Source organism: Rousettus aegyptiacus, unplaced genomic scaffold, assembly GCF_014176215.1.
Source record: "Rousettus aegyptiacus isolate mRouAeg1 unplaced genomic scaffold, mRouAeg1.p scaffold_m13_p_6, whole genome shotgun sequence".
Lineage (NCBI taxonomy): Eukaryota > Metazoa > Chordata > Mammalia > Chiroptera > Pteropodidae > Rousettus > Rousettus aegyptiacus.
The window spans coordinates 56,006,450-56,022,784 of NW_023416309.1; the positions used below are offsets into that span (position 1 = coordinate 56,006,450).

The 16,335-nt window shown below is 55.9% G+C and overlaps 1 protein-coding gene across 3 annotated transcripts in view; it reads left to right on the plus strand.

The window, feature by feature from the left end:
• Window positions 1–16,335, plus strand: part of LOC107500587 (phospholysine phosphohistidine inorganic pyrophosphate phosphatase) — a 79,445-nt gene that overhangs the window by 1,546 nt on the left and 61,564 nt on the right. For all 3 annotated transcript variants that reach the window (XM_016125988.2, XM_016125989.2, XM_036222744.1), the window contains exons 2-3: window positions 10,411–10,598; window positions 13,680–13,833. In XM_016125988.2, coding sequence (XP_015981474.1) covers window positions 10,411–10,598; window positions 13,680–13,833 — 342 coding nt within the window. The remainder of the gene's footprint in view (window positions 1–10,410; window positions 10,599–13,679; window positions 13,834–16,335) is intronic.

The window sequence follows — 16,335 nt, forward strand, 5'->3', positions numbered from 1 at the left end:
TCCAGGGACAGCTCTGAAGAGGAGGCATTGTACTGGATCAGGGTGAGGGCGCCGAGGACATGCATTCCAGGCAGACGGAACAGTGACTGCAAAGGTCCGAAGCAGAAGAGCACTTGGCACGTTCCTGCTCATGGAACTGAAAACTGGGGAGTCGTGGGGGGGAGCATGGCCTAGCGGGCAGGGACTCGAGGGTCCCCTGGATTTTATCCTGAATGCAGTGAGAAGTCACCGAAAATTTTAAGCAGGAACGTTGTGTGATCTGATTTACGGGTGGAAGAAATTTAAACATGAAAAGTGAGACCTTATAAGTAACAAATGAAAAATGGAGATTTCCTTTGGAATCTTAGAGTAGAAGACCTTTATACTTATGCCTCAAAATCTAGAAATCAACAACAAAGAATCAACAACCCAAGAGAAAATTTGCATAAAGAATATAAATAATTCTCCAGAAAGAAAAAACAAATGACCCCTAAGCATTTGAAAGATGCTCAGTCTTACTCAAGTAAGAGAAATGCAAATTAAAATTATGCCAAGATGCCATTTTTCATCAATTTGAGAAACTTGGCAAAACCCCAAAACTTTGAAAATATGTTCTCTTGTGGAGTGTTTGTAGAAATGGACCCTGTCACACGTTGTTTGTGGAAGATGCATTTGTCATCTTCCACAACTGATAAGCAGTTCCGCTTCTGGGAATTTCCCTACCTCCTACGTGAGAAATGACATACGTTCGAGGTCATTCATGGCAGTGCCTTTTGGAATAGCAAGGACTGGAAACAGCTCATATATCCATTAAGATGGGAGTATTAGGGTCCATCCAACTATATAGTGGCCTATGATGCAGTATGAAAAGGGGCGAGCGCACCTGCCACGTAGATTTGTCAGCGAATGGGATGTGCAAGGTATTATCTTTTGGGTGGAAAAGGCGGAAATGCAAGCATGATTCTTGATGCTGTGTTTGCATAAGGAAAGTAGAGAGAAAAGCTTCACTGTGTGAAGAGCTGGGGGCCGAGCGGTTGGGGAGAACTGGGTGGTTGGGGGGAGGGGTGGGAGCAAGTCCACTGTATAACTTTGTGTACAGGTATAAACATTTTTAAAGTTTTTGAGCCCTTCGAATGTCTTTCCCATTCAAAATTGTTAGATTACAAATATTTTGTCAATTATGTCTCTAAAAAGCTGGAAAAAAAATACTATACCAAAACAATTTTTAAAATATTTGAAGATCTCTCTGACTGCAAAGTGGGGAATGGCCCGGCAGTGGGGCAGATGACAGAGCTCAAGAGAAGAAACTGGGTCACTAGCGGGGAGACGATTGCGGTGGCCCAGGAGAGGCGATGGGGCTTGGACCACGGAGGTGGCAGTGGAGATAGAACGGAGAGGACGGAAGAGATGTCTGGAAGTAGGACCAATGGGACTGGCTGATGAATTGGATATTGTGGGCGCCGGAGAGAAGATGAAATAAAGAATGGCTCCCAGTCAGGCTGGAGGTCTGAGGGGTGGGGTGAGAGGCCGGGAGCGGAGCGCAGGGCAGGTGCCGCCGTGATGGCTCATGGCGTATGTCGAGGTCCTGGCCCAGCACTTGGTGCCTGCGAGACCTCACGGCGGTGTAACAGTTAAGTCTCCTGTCTCATGTTATCTATATAGGAATTCTTGTTAATTCTTTTAAAATCAGGGCCACTTCGAAGCAACTTTTTATTAAAGTAAAATACAGCCAGGCGCCGGTTAACAACAGGGTCGTGTTGGAGGCCTGTCCCGCGCATGGGGCTGCTTGACCGCTCACGCCACCTTCACGGCCGGCCCCGAGGTTGGGGCGTCAGCCCCTTTTCAAAGTGAGGACCGAGGCTTAGACGGTCAGGGACTGGCGGAAGTAGAAAAGTGGCCGAGCCAGGATTCGCCCCCGATCTACCTGGTTCTACATCCCTGGTTCCCTCACAGCACCCCATCCGTCACTCACACACCCAACAGATACTTCCTGAGCGCTTCTGCTCTTCTAAAGACGCTGCAGGGACCGGGCCATCGGCATTTCCTGCCCCTGAAGCTGACGTTGCAGTGTGGGCAGACCGGACACACAGCGCCCAGAAAGGCTGGTGCCAGATGGAGAGGCCGGGAGGTGGGGAGCCGGGGGCGGGGGAGCAGGGCCTCAAAAATCGGTGGTGTGAAACTGGGGTCTGAAGATGTCATCTGGGCCAGGAGTGTCCCATATAGGAGACCAGGAGGCCCAGGCTTCTGCGGCCATGCAGACTGCCCCCTTCGAGCTGCTGGGATCCGCGCTGGGTGGGGGCGTGGTCCTGGGACAGCTGTAACTGGCCTGGGTCCCCCCATCAGGCCCTTTATTGGGGCCTATTCTTGGGCAGTTGGGCTCCCTAAGGGGAGCCATTCAGAGGCAGGGCCCGGCACAGCAGGGGGCCGTAGGGGCTGGGTCCGGGGGCTGCCAGCACAAAGGACGGTCCCAGCGGCGTCTGCATGTGAAAGGCAGGCGGCTGGGCATTTACTGCGTCCTGTAAAGCACATCTGCTGGGCTCTGCTGGGCTCTGCTGGGCCAGGCCTGTTTGGGGCGGGAAGGGAGCGGGCTCAGCCTCAGCCCAGGGCGGCCTCATAAAGCAATTCCCACCCCCCACCCCGCCACACCCGCAAGCCACCCTTCCATGTGGGGCCTTTCAGCCCAGTGTGCACCGGCAGCCCACTCAGACCCCACCCAGCCGGTCTTGGAACCAAGGGAACAGGGCCCGGGGGACCTTGTCTGAAGTTGGGCCCCCTCCTCGATGCTGGGCCACACTGGCACCATCGGCCCTCGGGGCACAGGTCCCCAGGAGTAGCAATCATAAGAGCAGCTGCCAGGGACTGTGGGTGGCTGGGAGCCTCACCTGCGTTGCTTCATTCCGTCCCCCCACAGGTGGCCCCGCAGCTGCCCGAGGGGCCCTTATGGAGGTCAGAGGGGCAGGTCCTTGTTTGGGCTTGTGTAGGGGCCAGGAGAGCGGATTGCTTGCTCCGGGCTGTGTGGACTGTGTGTTCTTGTTTCGTCATATCCGCTGTTCAGGCTTCAGAAGTCGTAGGTGGCCTCCTTGTAAACATTCCCGCCAGGACACGAACGTACGGGGTCCAGAGTCCAAACGCTCGTCCCGGGCCTGCGCCGGTCGTTCCCCCAGGGCGGCATGGCGGGTCCCTCCAGACCGTTTCCTCTGTGTTTCTGCAGGAGCACAGGGTTTTGAGCCGCGGCCCCCTCCCTCTCCTGACCCAGGCCCAGTCCTGCGGGCCCCCACACACCCGCCACTGCTCCCTGCCCCGCACCCTTCAGGCAGCCCTGATGAACGAGGAATGTGTTTTCTCGTGCCACAGGTCACAGGAGGCTGGAGTCCCCTGTGGATCCTGATCCAGGGTTTCCAACTCTTATGTAGCCTCAGAACATTTATCCGCCAAGTGAAATCTGGGTAGAACCCCCAAATTAAAAAAAAAAAAAAAAAAAAGATAAAAGAGCAATGTTTGAATAGTGTATATTTTCGATGTTCAAATCTGTAATATTGTTATGGGTCAGTAACAGTGATGCAAGTGTTTTTGATGAATAACGGTATTGTAGTCTGGCACAGTAGATACAGTTCAGATGTTCACAGCTCACCTGCGTGGCCAGAAACAACCTGTGTGTCCATCGGGAGGAAACGGGGGGACAGAATACGGTTTATCCAACTGCAGAATATTGCGCAGCTGTTAAGAAGACCGAGGTAGCTCTGTTTGTTGTTGACATTGTATGTGGTAAGTGAAAAAGCCATCGAGTAACGTGTACGAGGGGCCTTTGTTCAGAAAGGTGGTTGAAGGAGACGCGACAGCCCGCATCCATCGTGGATGGAGTAGGAACGGAACTGCCACGTGGAGGGAAACCCAGGGACCAGCGGTGAGGCCGCCCGAGTCCGCGTCCCGACGAGAGCTGGTGCTGGGTTTCTGATCTCTGCCTCAGAGGGCGGGGGTCGCCTTGCAGGGGTCGAGGGCAGCCAGGGTGGGGGTCTGGGGCAGAACTAATGGTTCCCCTGACAATGCTGCCTCTGGTAGGAAGCGCCTGCTGACCAGGAGGCGTGTGCGGCCGGGTTACTCACCAGGCTCACAGGTGGAGTTGCAGCCCTGCCCCAGCACCCCAAGGATGTTGGGAGGAGCCATACTGGCCGAGCCGAGCTGGGTCCTGCCCTGGGTGGTGAGCAGGGTGGTTGCCCATGACCCTAGGGCTGGCAGGATGTGTCCCTGCTCACAGAGAAGGGACCCAAGGCTCAGAGAGGTGACGGCACTTGCGCAAAGGCATCTCATGCGGGAGGAGAGTTGGGGCTGGTTCTCTCCACGAGGCAGGTACTGTCACCTACAGAAAGGTAGGTGGCACCCTTGTGGGCTTGGGTTTCGAGTCCAGCTCCACCAGTTCCTTCGCCTTTTCGTGCCTCAGTTTCCCACTGTAGCAGTCATGGGGGGTAAGGGTTGAGTTAGACCTTTTTTCTTTAACGCTTTGCTTGTTCCACATCTAGGAGCTCGAGGAGCATCTCGTGGCTTGCACACTCCAAACAGAATCATTCCCCTCGGCCGGTGGCTTGTGTTCTTCACTTTTGTATATATTTTCACAAACGTTAAAAAGTCCTCATTCAGGCTGTGCGCCTGGGCGAGGCGCTCGGCCCCTCCGAACCCCAGGTCCTTATCATGAGCGGGAATTTGGACCCATCTCTCAGATTGGCTCGACTCCGTGTGAACGTGTGGGTGAGGTGTGGGGGTGAGCGTCCAGTCACTGGGAGCTGTGGGAGCTGTTGTGGGGGCTCTCCATCCTGGGTGCTCCAAGGATGTCCTCCAGGACCAGTCGCCCTGAGGCTGGCCCCAGGCTGCCTTTGCTGGATTGAACTTTGCCCTTTCTCTTAACAGCGTCCCCTGGTAATGCTCTCTGGGCTCCGCCTAGCAGCCGAGGCCTCCCTCACCTCCTGGCTCCTCCTGCTGCCCCTGGTTCACCTGGCATCTGCCTTCCTGTCAGACTCCCTGCCTTGATGGCCCGGATGTGCCAGCACTAGGCTTGTCAGGGATGTGGTTTTCATGGTCACCATGGCCATCACTGCCATTCGCTGAGTAGCTGCCGTGTGCCAGGCGCTTCTCATTCGATTTTTCAAATACAGTCTTCACACTAGCTGTACTAAGTAGCTACTGTTAGTGGCCCATTTTACAGATGTGGAAACCGAAGTCGGAGAGGGTTAGGTGACAAGCCTCAGTCACACGGCGAGAGGTGTGAGAGGTGGCGGAGGCGCTGTGGGTGTGTCTGCTGCTGACTTCTGTCCCCTGCAGTACTGGCACTGGACCAGCCCTTGATGGTGCCCAGCGAGGACTGGCAGGCGGCTGACTTTCCAAGGCTGGGGAATGGTCCAAAGAACCCACGACTCCGCGGGTCATGTCCTTAGGCACCTGTGTCCCTCTGGGCTCGTCTTCTCCTTTGTGAAATGGGCCACTAGGACGGTCTCTGCGGTCTCCTTGGCGTCTAGATTCCTTGTATTCGATTCCGAATTGTGTTTATTAATGAACAATAAATCGGTGTCTGTGGGCTCGGCGTGTCCCTTTGAGCTGAGCTTGGAGGCTCGGGCAGGTCAGGGGAGAACGAACGGGATGGCGGGCGAGGCGGTCCTGGGCACGGGGGCGGCGCGCCGTGCCTTTCCTGAGGGCCCGGGCTTCGGGGCCTGCCTGCTGTCTGTCCGACCTCCTCGCAGTGACCCCCAGGTCACTGGCTGGCCCAGAATGCGTCATCGCCTCCCACGTCCCGCTCTTCTCTTTGTCCAGACTTCGGACTCTGCCTCTTGCCCGGACTCTGATGACACGTTCTGCCAGCAGAGTGTCAGGTGGAGAGAGGGGAGGGCCCAGCAGGGCAGGTGAGCAGCCTTTGTTGGAAGGTCTGCACGGGCGGCTCAGTGGCGATGCAGCAGGCTCGGGCGGCGCCGCTGGCGGAGGGTTACAGGCACCGCTTCCGCGGGAGGCGCACAGTGTGCCCGCAGTGCCCAGCCAGGTGCCGCCGTTACCTCATTTCGTGGCTGAGTCTCAGGGACCCTAAGAGTCCGGTCCGTGGATGCCCAGCCAAGGGCAGGTGCAGGACCCCAGTGAGAAGCCATGCCCCATTCCTAGCAGGACTGAAGCCCTTCTGTTGCCGTTCCAGCTGCGACGAGGCCCCCTGACCCTCAGCTGATGCCCATTGGGACACTCGGGGAGCTAGGCCGGGGCCCCCCCAGAATCAGCATGTGCTTGGACGACTACCTTTCTACTCCAAACCCTGCTTTGATCGTGGGTTCCTGTTTGACCTTCTAAACGTGTATGTTTTCGTAAAACAAATAAGCAGGTTCTAATTCTCCAAATGTGTGTTTCAGCCTCCGTGGCTCTCTGTAAGAGAAGAGCCAGGGGCCTCAGAATCAGACAGCGGCCGGCGGAGCCCCGCCACGCAGCAGGCTCTCGGTGCCCCTGGGGACTAGCATTGCCTGAGGCCTCGGCCGAGCCTGCCACTGGCGTGGCAGTGCGTAGCAACCCCAAGAGGTGTAGATGTCCTTTCGACTGGGGAAACTGAGGCAGAGTTTCGTGTATTGGTAGCCGTTCCCATTTCCGTAGTAGTAGGGACCTCCCCACACCAGGTCACCTCTGGAATTGTGGCCCCAAGGGCAGAGCAGGCTGGCGGGTCAGGAAGGCAGGAATGAGAGGGAATGCCCCTCCCGCCTCATCCTGGAAAGGGCTCCTGCCCAGTGAGGTAGAGGTGGCCCTGGCCCCCATGGGACAACAGAATTCCGGCCCAGGGTGGGCCCATGAGCCTCAAGCAGCTCTTTGAAGACCAGGGGATAAGTGAATTAAAGAAGGCAAACCGGAAATCTCTGACGCCGAGAGGCCACCGATACCCTCTGCGTGCTAATCTTGTTTGTCACCTCAGTTTTGACGTGCCAGCCATGGCCTCGCCTTCCCACCCAGGAGCCCACTCAGCTGAGGCGTGGCTGGCCAGGCTTGGGGATGCCCCAGGTGCACCCCTTGGCCCCGCTGCTCACTCAGCACCTGTTATTGGGGCACCAGGCATGGGTGGGGTGCTGAGTGACACCCCTGCAGGAGCCCTGAGCTGGTGGAGGAGACGGAGGAAGGCCGTCATGATGCCCTTGCCAAGGGCAGCATCCAGGGCCCTGAAAGCCGAGCGGAGGGGGACGGGCTCTACCTGGCGGGCCGGGGTCCGCGGCCCTTCCCGGAGGAAGCGACATGCGAACCAGGCCTTGGAGGACGAGTGGGACTTGGCTGTAGGGGAGGCTGAAGGCAGACTCTGGGTCAGACGAAGGTGACAGGTTCCCAAGGGCTGGGGTGGGGACCGAGATGGGCCCAGCTGGGAGGGGCCTTCTCTGGGGCACTGTCCTCGTCCCCTGCCCAGCAGCCCCTCCCGGCGCGTCTCTGGTGAGCCGAGAGGGCAGCAGGCTGTGGAGCCGTGCCAAGGTCAGCGAGGATGTCCAGTAATCGTCCTAGCTCTCTACCTGCTCCCGAACGATAGCGAGAGGGTTTCCATTATTTTCGGGTGAGCGCCCCCGGCAGATGCTGACAGCCAGCAGATGCGCGAGGTCCGAGGTGATTTGCAGGGGACCAGTTCATGTGATGCACGGTAATTGCATGAGGCGACGTCGTTGTCACTCAAAGGCTGTCCTGGCCTGCCAGGATGAGGTAAAGGTCAGTTCAAAGATCTGGTGCGGCCACAGGAAATGGGGCCAAATCCCACTCTCATGGGGCTCCTGGGGAGGGGCAGCAGACTGCGGCAGCGGCTGTGGTATCAGAGGGCTGTCTGGCTGCAGCCCCACTCCGGACTGGGGTGAGGGGACCCACACTAGGCCCGCTGTCCCTACGGTTCTTGGAGGTAGGGCTAACAAGGCCTGTCCTGGAGCAGGGCCTGTCCCTGGTGCTGAAATCTCTTGACTTTGCCCCCTTGGGAGCCCTGGCCGGCTGGGCCACAGCCTGAAGCCACACCTGGCTTGGGCTTTCCTGACATTCTGAACCCTTATGCCCCAGGCCTCCCAAGGCCAAATCTGTGACATCTGGCAGCAGACCCCATGAAGAGATGCGGGGGGTTTGGTACCTCGGTTGTCTTGGTCTCTTTGGGCTACCACAGCAGAATACCACGACTGGGCACTTAAGTTTATTTTCTCAGAGTTCTGAAGGCCGGACATCCAAGGTCGAGGTGCCAGCAGGGTCGGTTTCTGGCGAGAGCGCTCTTCCCAGCTTGCAGGTGGCCACCTTGCCGCGTCCTCATGTGGCCCCTTCTTCGTGCACGCAGAGAGAGATCTCCTGTGTCTTCTTATAAAGCCACTAATCCTATCACATCCCCGTCCCACCCCGATGACCTCATTTGACACAGTTCAGTGCGGAGCATTGGGTGTCGAGGGCTTCGCCTTCAGCGTGGACCGATCCTCGCACACTCTCGGTCCCTAAGCGCACACAGCACACCCCATGTCACCTGTCCCCACTTGCCAAGTGTCCGTTTCCTTCCGGCGGGAAGAGCTGGGCCGGTCTGGGGCTGCTGGCCCTTGCCCGTCATGGTGCCACCGTGTAGCCGTAGCCAGCTGTCACCTTGCTTCTTACAAGCTGTGTGACCTTGTGGGTCTCTGCCTCCTGGCACCTCATCTTCTTGTCTCTGGGACGGGGATAGTGGTTCTTCCCTGCCTGGCTCATTTACTCCATCAGCACGTACTTAGGGACTGCCACCTGCACGCCGGGCACCTTGCGCTGGGGATGTGTGTGGGGGACACAGACTGTGTGGCTCTGTCCTCAGAGGATGAAATCAGATCACAGACACCGAGCCTCAGGTAAGGCTCAGCGTGATGTAATCACGATTTACTATTTTAACAATAATGAGCGCTTTTATTATGTTCACTGACTACAAACAATGAGGAGAGGAACTGGGACTTGTCCCAAGTGGTCAGGACGCGTCCTGGGTGACAGAAACATGCATGACAGGGGGTGCGGTCAGGGGGCGTGAGTGGACAGACCCATAAGGAGGGGACTTCCCCAAACATTTCCTGCAAGATTGCTCAGGGCCTGACAATCCTAAACCGTCACTTTGATTTTAAAGGCGATGTTCTGTATGAACTTACGCTGGGACTTCAGAGACCAGTCAGTGGTTGATGTGGGCCGAAGCGGGTTCTGTTATTCACTCGTTTTTTCGTTGGCATCCGAAGTTGTGTTTGGAGCAGCAGATGTGAGGCACTGTCATCTCACTGCCACGCCGATTGTTCACTGTTCTGAGAAGGTCACATCATAATTCATTAGCGGTAATTAGTCCCCCGGCACCCCCTGCACTTCTTCAGCTCAACTGCTCCATTAACTCGGGTGTGAATCACACGCTCCGGGCGCCAATCGATGAAGATCTGTCCATAATATACAAGGTGATGCTATTAGTTACAATAATTAACTGCCTAATTAAAAATACGAAAGCTGTCTTTATGAAGGGCAATTAACCACGAAGCCTAATTGATAATTCATAACCCTCTGATTAGGAAAGACAAATACTAAGAAAGGACTGACTCACCTGGGCCGTCGATTAAGACATTGTCAGCCTCCGGGTCTGCTGTCAGTAGATCTGCACATTTCTCCCCGAATCGCACCTGTTGGCCCATGGGAACGGGGGAATCGGTGTTCTCACTGCTGAGTCCTGTCTGTTTTTGTGGGGGCCCGTGGGGGAGGGGGGCTGCAGGTCTGGGACTCCCTTGGGGAAGGGCACGCATGGTCGGGTGGCCGTAGGAAGGGTACCTCTCAGCAACCATCAGTCATTGGACTCGACACCCGTCAGTCATTCAGCAAATGCTGAGGAGAGCGGGACAGATGCCCTTCCTGACCTCACAGCTGCGTCAGTGACAAGGACAAGCTGGCACACCCCCGCCTGGCCCCTCGGCCTTCTCCCTTTCGGGGGAAATATGGATCCAGACATAACGAGGCATGCGTAGCTCAGATGCAAAGTGTGAGTGCTAATTATTGCGGAAAGGCACAGAGAAAGTGCTAGAAATGATCAGAGGTGACCTTTAGCCAGGGGATGGTGTGGCGAGGGGAGGTGTTGAGTGGGTTTCTGAAGGGGGGAGAATCGGCACGTGTGGAGAGGCAGTGTGTCCCAGGCCAAGGGAGTCCGACGCGTCCCAGGCGGGGAGAGAGGCATGAGCAAAGGCCAGGTGGGGGCGTCTCAGGTGCGCCGAGCTGAGGGGGGACGGCAATGAGCTCAGGGCCCCTGGGAGGGCTCCGCTCCAGCTCAGAAAGCCCAGTCCGAACGCTCTGGGGTCAGGCGAGGCCCACCTCAGGGACCTTGGTGACCCAATCGTCCTTGGAGGAGCGTCCACCTAGGAGCATCCACCTAGGCCCCTCCCGGGAGGCCACACGCTCTCCGTGGTAACGGCAGCCTCCTCCTGTCCTTCCCGCCCGCAGACTGAAGCGGTCCCGGCTGAAGGTGCGGTTCTGCACCAACGAGTCGCAGAAGTCCCGCGGACGCCTCGTGGCGCTGCTCCGGCAGCTGGGCTACGACATCTCCGAGGGCGAGGTGACCGCCCCGGCCCCGGCCGCCTGCCGGATCCTGAGGGAGCGAGGCCTTCGGCCGCACCTGCTCGTCCACGACGGTAGGTCTACCGGGCCCTGGGACCTGGTGGGGTGAAGGCACCCCCTTTCAGGGTGGGGGTTGGGGAGGACATCCCTCCCACCTGGGCCAGACCACTGGGAAGGACGCAGAGGTAACACCTGGGTCTGCTGCCATTGTTCATGGGCCTGTGGGTGGGAACCCGATGCGCCTCATCCACCCCTGGCCTCATACCAGAGGGTCCCTAGAAGGGCAGGGGATGTCAAGGGGGCAAAATCGTAGCTTCTGGAGGGTGGGGGTGAGGTAGAGGGAGGGAGAGGATGACGAGGCAGATTGAGGTCTGTGCGTGTCTGACGTCTGGCCCGTAGCCTGAACTATATTTGTGAAAAACAGTCCCGCTTTGGCAAATGGCACAAGGTTTATATCCAGATATTAGTCTGGATACAGGAAAAGAGCTACTCTGACCCCCAGGGGGCAGTTTTCTGGAACAAAGGGGAAGGGACAGAAATGTCTTGTGCCTCTGAATATGTAAAAAGCAAAGACATAAGCAGAGCTTCAGAATTCAGGACGTTTCTCTGTCATCGCACTGAGTCTTCTTCCTTCCTCTGCACTTGATATTTTTATTTACGAACCACTGGCAGAGGTGGGCATGCTTTTCTGCATCCTGGCAGGTGTGGGGGCGCCCAGAGGTGGCAGTGCTCCCCAAAAGGTCCAAGCGTCAAATCCGTAACTATGGTGCCATTTGAGCACGTCATGCCCGGCGTTTAGAAAACACGTTTCTCAGAATCCTTCCTCTGTGACCTAGGATCCCCGCCAGTGTCTCTAGAACAGGTCTCCCAAGAAACAGAAAGACGTAGGAAAGAAAACCTCCCTTCCCAAGGCAAAGGGAGGTGCAGGGCGGAGCAGGCCGAGAGGAGAGGAAAATTCAGCGAGCGGTCACCGTGAGTCAGGCGCGGGCCTACGTCTGCGGTGTCCGTAAAAAGGTGCCCGTGTTTTCGGACTGCGAATCTTTTTTCACGTTTAATTGTCGATGAATTTTCCTCCCAAACATTTTATTTTGGAAAATTTCAAACATGACAGCAGAGCCGAAAGAATATTTATTCGTATGCCCATCCCCTTGATTTTACCAATGACATTTTACCCTTTTCTGTGTGACACACCCCCACATCCATCTACCCATCTCTCTGATGCATTTCAAAATAAATTGCAGGTATTGGTACACCTCAGCTCATCATTAACTAGAGATCAGTGTCTGTTTACAGGGTTTTTGACATAAAATTTGTGTTCAGTGAAGCGCAAACACCTCAAGCGTGCTTTTGCCCAGTTTGAACAAGTGCATCCGTCTGTGTAACCCCAAATCCTGTCAAGATCCAGTGCTTCGTCCTTACCCCGAAGGTCCCTTCCAGGCCCTTCCCAGCCAGTCCCCGCCTCCCCTCGCGACACCCGCTATTTGAATTTTTCCCGTTGTACATAAGTTGGCCTTGGGTAGAGTGTCATATAAACAGAATCATACAACGTCTGGTTGTGTTGGGGTCCCCAAGACCACCCTCAGGCTTGACGATTTGCGAGAAGGGACTCACAGGGCTCAGAAAAGCTGTCACACACATGGTTATCACACTGAAGGAAAACAGATTAAACTCAGCAAAGGGCAGCGATGCCTGAGGGGACAAACCGCGGGAGAATCCAGGCGTGACCTTCCAGTTGTCCCCTCCAATGAAGCTGCCCTGGAATGTGCTTAATCCGCCCCACGGTGATGTGTGACAGTGCATGCAAAGTGTCCTCACCCGAGAGAAGCTCACCAGGACCTCGTGTCCAGGGTTTTGATTAGGGTCAGTCAGGTAGGTGTGCGGTGCCCACGTGGCTGACCATGGCTGCTCATCTCAGGTCTCCCAGATGTCAAACTGAGTCAGCGTGGCCTGGGGACCTGGGCCCGCAAAGCCACTCCTTCTAGGGCTCAGCTGATCCCCTGAAGCTGGCGGGGGGCCCGTGCTGAAGGCAGCCTGCCTTCGGGATGTACAGGGTTTGAGCAGCCCAGCCTGCTGAGTCCACTTCCTTTCACAGTAGCCTTGGGTGGATGGGTCCTTTGGCCCAGGGTACTGTGTGTAAGACTCTGCCGTGTGGTCAGGCATCCCTTTCACCGCGGAGCGGTGTTCATCCAGCGAGCCCCCCGCTGCCCCTGCTGGCGGACACCTGGGCGGCTTTAGGCTCAGCTTTAGGCTCTTGGGGATCACTCTGCGGTGGACGTTCCTGTGCAGACCGTTCATGAACGCCTGGGGCGGAGCTGCTGGGTCGCAGGGCAGGCGGGTGTGCGACCTGCAGACCGCCAGCCCTTCCCCAGAGGAGGGCGCCCCTCCACGTCCCTCCGGGGGTGGCCGCGGTCCCGCACGCTCTCAGCGCTCGCTGGCGTCGGCTTCTTGGTTCTCACCACTCTCCTGGGAATGAAGCGGTGTCTCTTTCTGGTTACTCCAATTTTTTTCAATGCAGAAAGGTCAACATCTAACACGCAGATGAGAGTATGTTTCTTCCTAGGAACTGAAAATATGAGGCCGATGACTTGATTTATCCTCGCAACGTTTCCCCCTTTTAACTCAGAATGGGGGAGGGTAGAGGAGAAGGAGGAAGAGACTTTTCTACGGGGGCTGGCAAACCGGGCCGGTGGGGACTCTGCCCCTGCTTAGGACGTACGTGTGTCCCGTCTCCGAGGGGGTCGGCCCACGTGCGTCGGTGGTTCTTACAGTTTGGGGCCAGCAGTGCCAACCCTAGACAGGTTGCAAGCAGCCTCGTTTCATCCAACATGAGGGAATCTTGTCCTCCAGGCAGATCTCCCTTCTTAGTTGCAAAGCTGTGGGTCTCCTGCCTGTGGCTTTGAACTAAGGGTGCTTCAGGGTCATGCCGGTGTTGGGGTGGACCAGTCTTTCTCCTAACTAGCCGTCTAACTGTGGGAAGCTGGGATTCCATCACCTATGCAATAGGAATAACACCCCTTCCTTGCCCACGCCCCTCCGGCATGGCGCATGTGGGGACCAGAAAGGGGCAGACAGGCAGGGCACACAGAAGGTGTCCAGGGGACGGGAGGAGGTAGGCATGTCACCCTCGGCTTTCTCCTTTCTCTCTCTCTTTCCAGGAGTCCGCTCAGAATTTGCTCAGGTCGACACGTCCAACCCAAACTGCGTCGTGATTGCCGATGCAGGAGAAAGTTTTTCTTACCAGAACATGAATAAAGCCTTCCAGGTGCTCATGGAGCTGGACAACCCTGTGCTCATATCACTGGGGAGAGGGTGAGTCGGCTCCAGGGAGAGTCATCTCTGGCTGCTTTGCGATGCTCTGTGGGTCTCTGACTTGCAGAACCAAGTAGAGGAGGGTGCAGAAAAGTGAGCGCGGGGTGGGCACAGGGCGACTTCCTTTCCCCTCTCCCCCTTTTCGTGCCTTTTCATTTCTTCCTTTTGTTTAGTACTATTTGAGGTGATCAGAATGCTCAGGAGCTGGTTGGTCGAACTCCCCTGTGGGCCCTGGGCTGGGAGAGGCCGGGTCAGGAGACAGTCATTGCAGACGGAGACCTCTTGGAGATCTCACACGGGAAGTGTTGATCATCCCAAGTTTAGAGCAAACGGGAGGAAGGTGCATCCGCACAGGACACAGCACGAGGCGTTGAGGGATTGTGCCAAGGGGACACCTAAGAAGGGAAAAATAGGCTTGCAGGCCTGCGGGATGCTCGGGCCCATGCCCACCCCTCTGGGTGCAGAGCGTGGTCTCTGTCAAGTGATTTCCTGACCATTTTTCTGTGAGTCTGTAGCATGGACCTCGCCATCTTTTTCTGAAAAAAAAAAAACAAAAAAAACAAAAAAAACACCTGTTGATTATTTTTCTTAACATCTTTTACCACCAAGACGGCACGTGTTCATTGAAGAAAAATTAGAGAATACGGATGAGAGAAAGACGGGAATGAAAAGGGTTTTCAGCCCCGTGGCGCGAGGAAAGCAGCCATTAGCATTTTGGGTGTCTTTCCCAGTGGTTTCCTGCACAGACAGATGCTCACAAAGGGGTGTATGCATATCGGCATTGAACTTGCCCTAGTTTGTCACCCGGTTTTGATGGTTTCCTAAATGTTTTGAGAGCGACTTTCCGTGCAGTTAGGTAACCCTGGGGCCTGGTCACCGCTCATGTGCACATCCTGCAGTATTTTTAACTGACGGCCGCTGATGCTCGTTTGGCTGTTTCTGATTTGCTAGCTAAGTAGCGCCATGATGGGTGCCTGCGCGCTTCAGAGGGGGTGCGTGGTGAGGTTCGCGTTGCATGCCACCCAGTTATTTTCCAGACAGCCGTGCAGATTTAGGCTGTCGTCCACAGAAGCAGTGCCAGGATTTTAGAATCACAGGCTCTCCTAAGTCGCAGGGACACCGGAGTCCCACCCCAGTTTCTCATGCGGTACAGGAAGTCCAGGGCCATCTCTGGGGAGCCTTTCCCAGCTGCCACGCTGCTGGTCGGGGACTTCCTGCCTTTGCCTGCCCAACGGGGCCCACTCTGAGAATAGACAAGGGAGGCACTGTTTATCTGGCCGCCGGCCATTGCCAAGCCCTTTACGTGCTCCGTCTTGTTTAATTCCAGCCACAGCCCTGTGAGCTCTAGAGAGTTTAACGGCCATTTTACAGGTGGGTGTGTTGAGGCATTTGGGGGTGAAGGAAGTGCAGGCAGGGCCAGGAGTGCCACGCAAAGCCATGCTCGTCACCCCTAGGCTATGTTCTAGAGCAGATATTTGGTCCACAAAGATCTCGAACTTTTTTGAGCCCATGTTTAAGAATTGGGAGATTTTACATGAAATGTCCAGATTTCCGGATCTTTTGAAAACTCAGAAGATCCGACAGTGCTGGGCTCCACATTCCTGGGCGCACCTCAGCTTAGCTGCAGCCACTGCCCGGCAGTTCCGGTCCACCCAGACCCCGCCCCTTCCTGTCGTCCCCTTCCCACACTTCGCGGTCGGGTGCCGTTCACCTTATGCTGTTTCTACACGCGGTAGAGAGATAGTTCTTCTTGGCTCTATCGCTATCGAAATAGGCAAACGAAAGAAATTTCAGGAAAGGAAAGAGAGTCTATTTCTTTTAGGAACTAAAAACATTCTAGTGTGTTTATCCTACAGATAGGATGTGTCTTGCGTTAGTCAGGGTTCTCCCGAGAAATAGAACCAACACGATGTGGATCTCTCTAAAGAGGAGTTGATTGTGGAGGTTAGGGAAGTCCCATGTTGTCAGGCCGGAGACTCAGGGAAGAGTTGCAGTCTGAGTCCAGACGCTGTTTGCTGGGAGATCCCTTCTCCCTCAGGGAAGTCAGACTCTGCTCTGTGCAGGCTGTCCTCTGATGAGACGAGGCCCACCACGCTCTGGAGGGGAGTCTGCCTTCCTCAGAGCCCACTGGTTTCACGGTAGCTCTCATCCAAGAAACACTCTCTCAGAAACATCCAGAAGAACGTTTGACCAGACGTCTGGGTCCCTGGGCCCCGCCGAGTTGACGTGTAAAATTAACCATCGCAGCCCCGTCCCGGCCTTCCAGCCTTGTGTGTCGGTCACTGCAGACCACAGAACCTGGCCTGCTTCGCCCATCCACGTGCCGGCCTTGGTCCTTTAGGGACCCCTCGTGTCACTGACCCCGACTAGATAACAACATAATGAAGAAGGTCTGCTGTAACTTTTGTTAAAACTTTTTTCTTTAAATCGTCTCTAATTACTGAAAGCTGTTATTTCAGATAATGGGGAGTAGTCAAAAGAGATATGTTGTCGAAAAGAGGA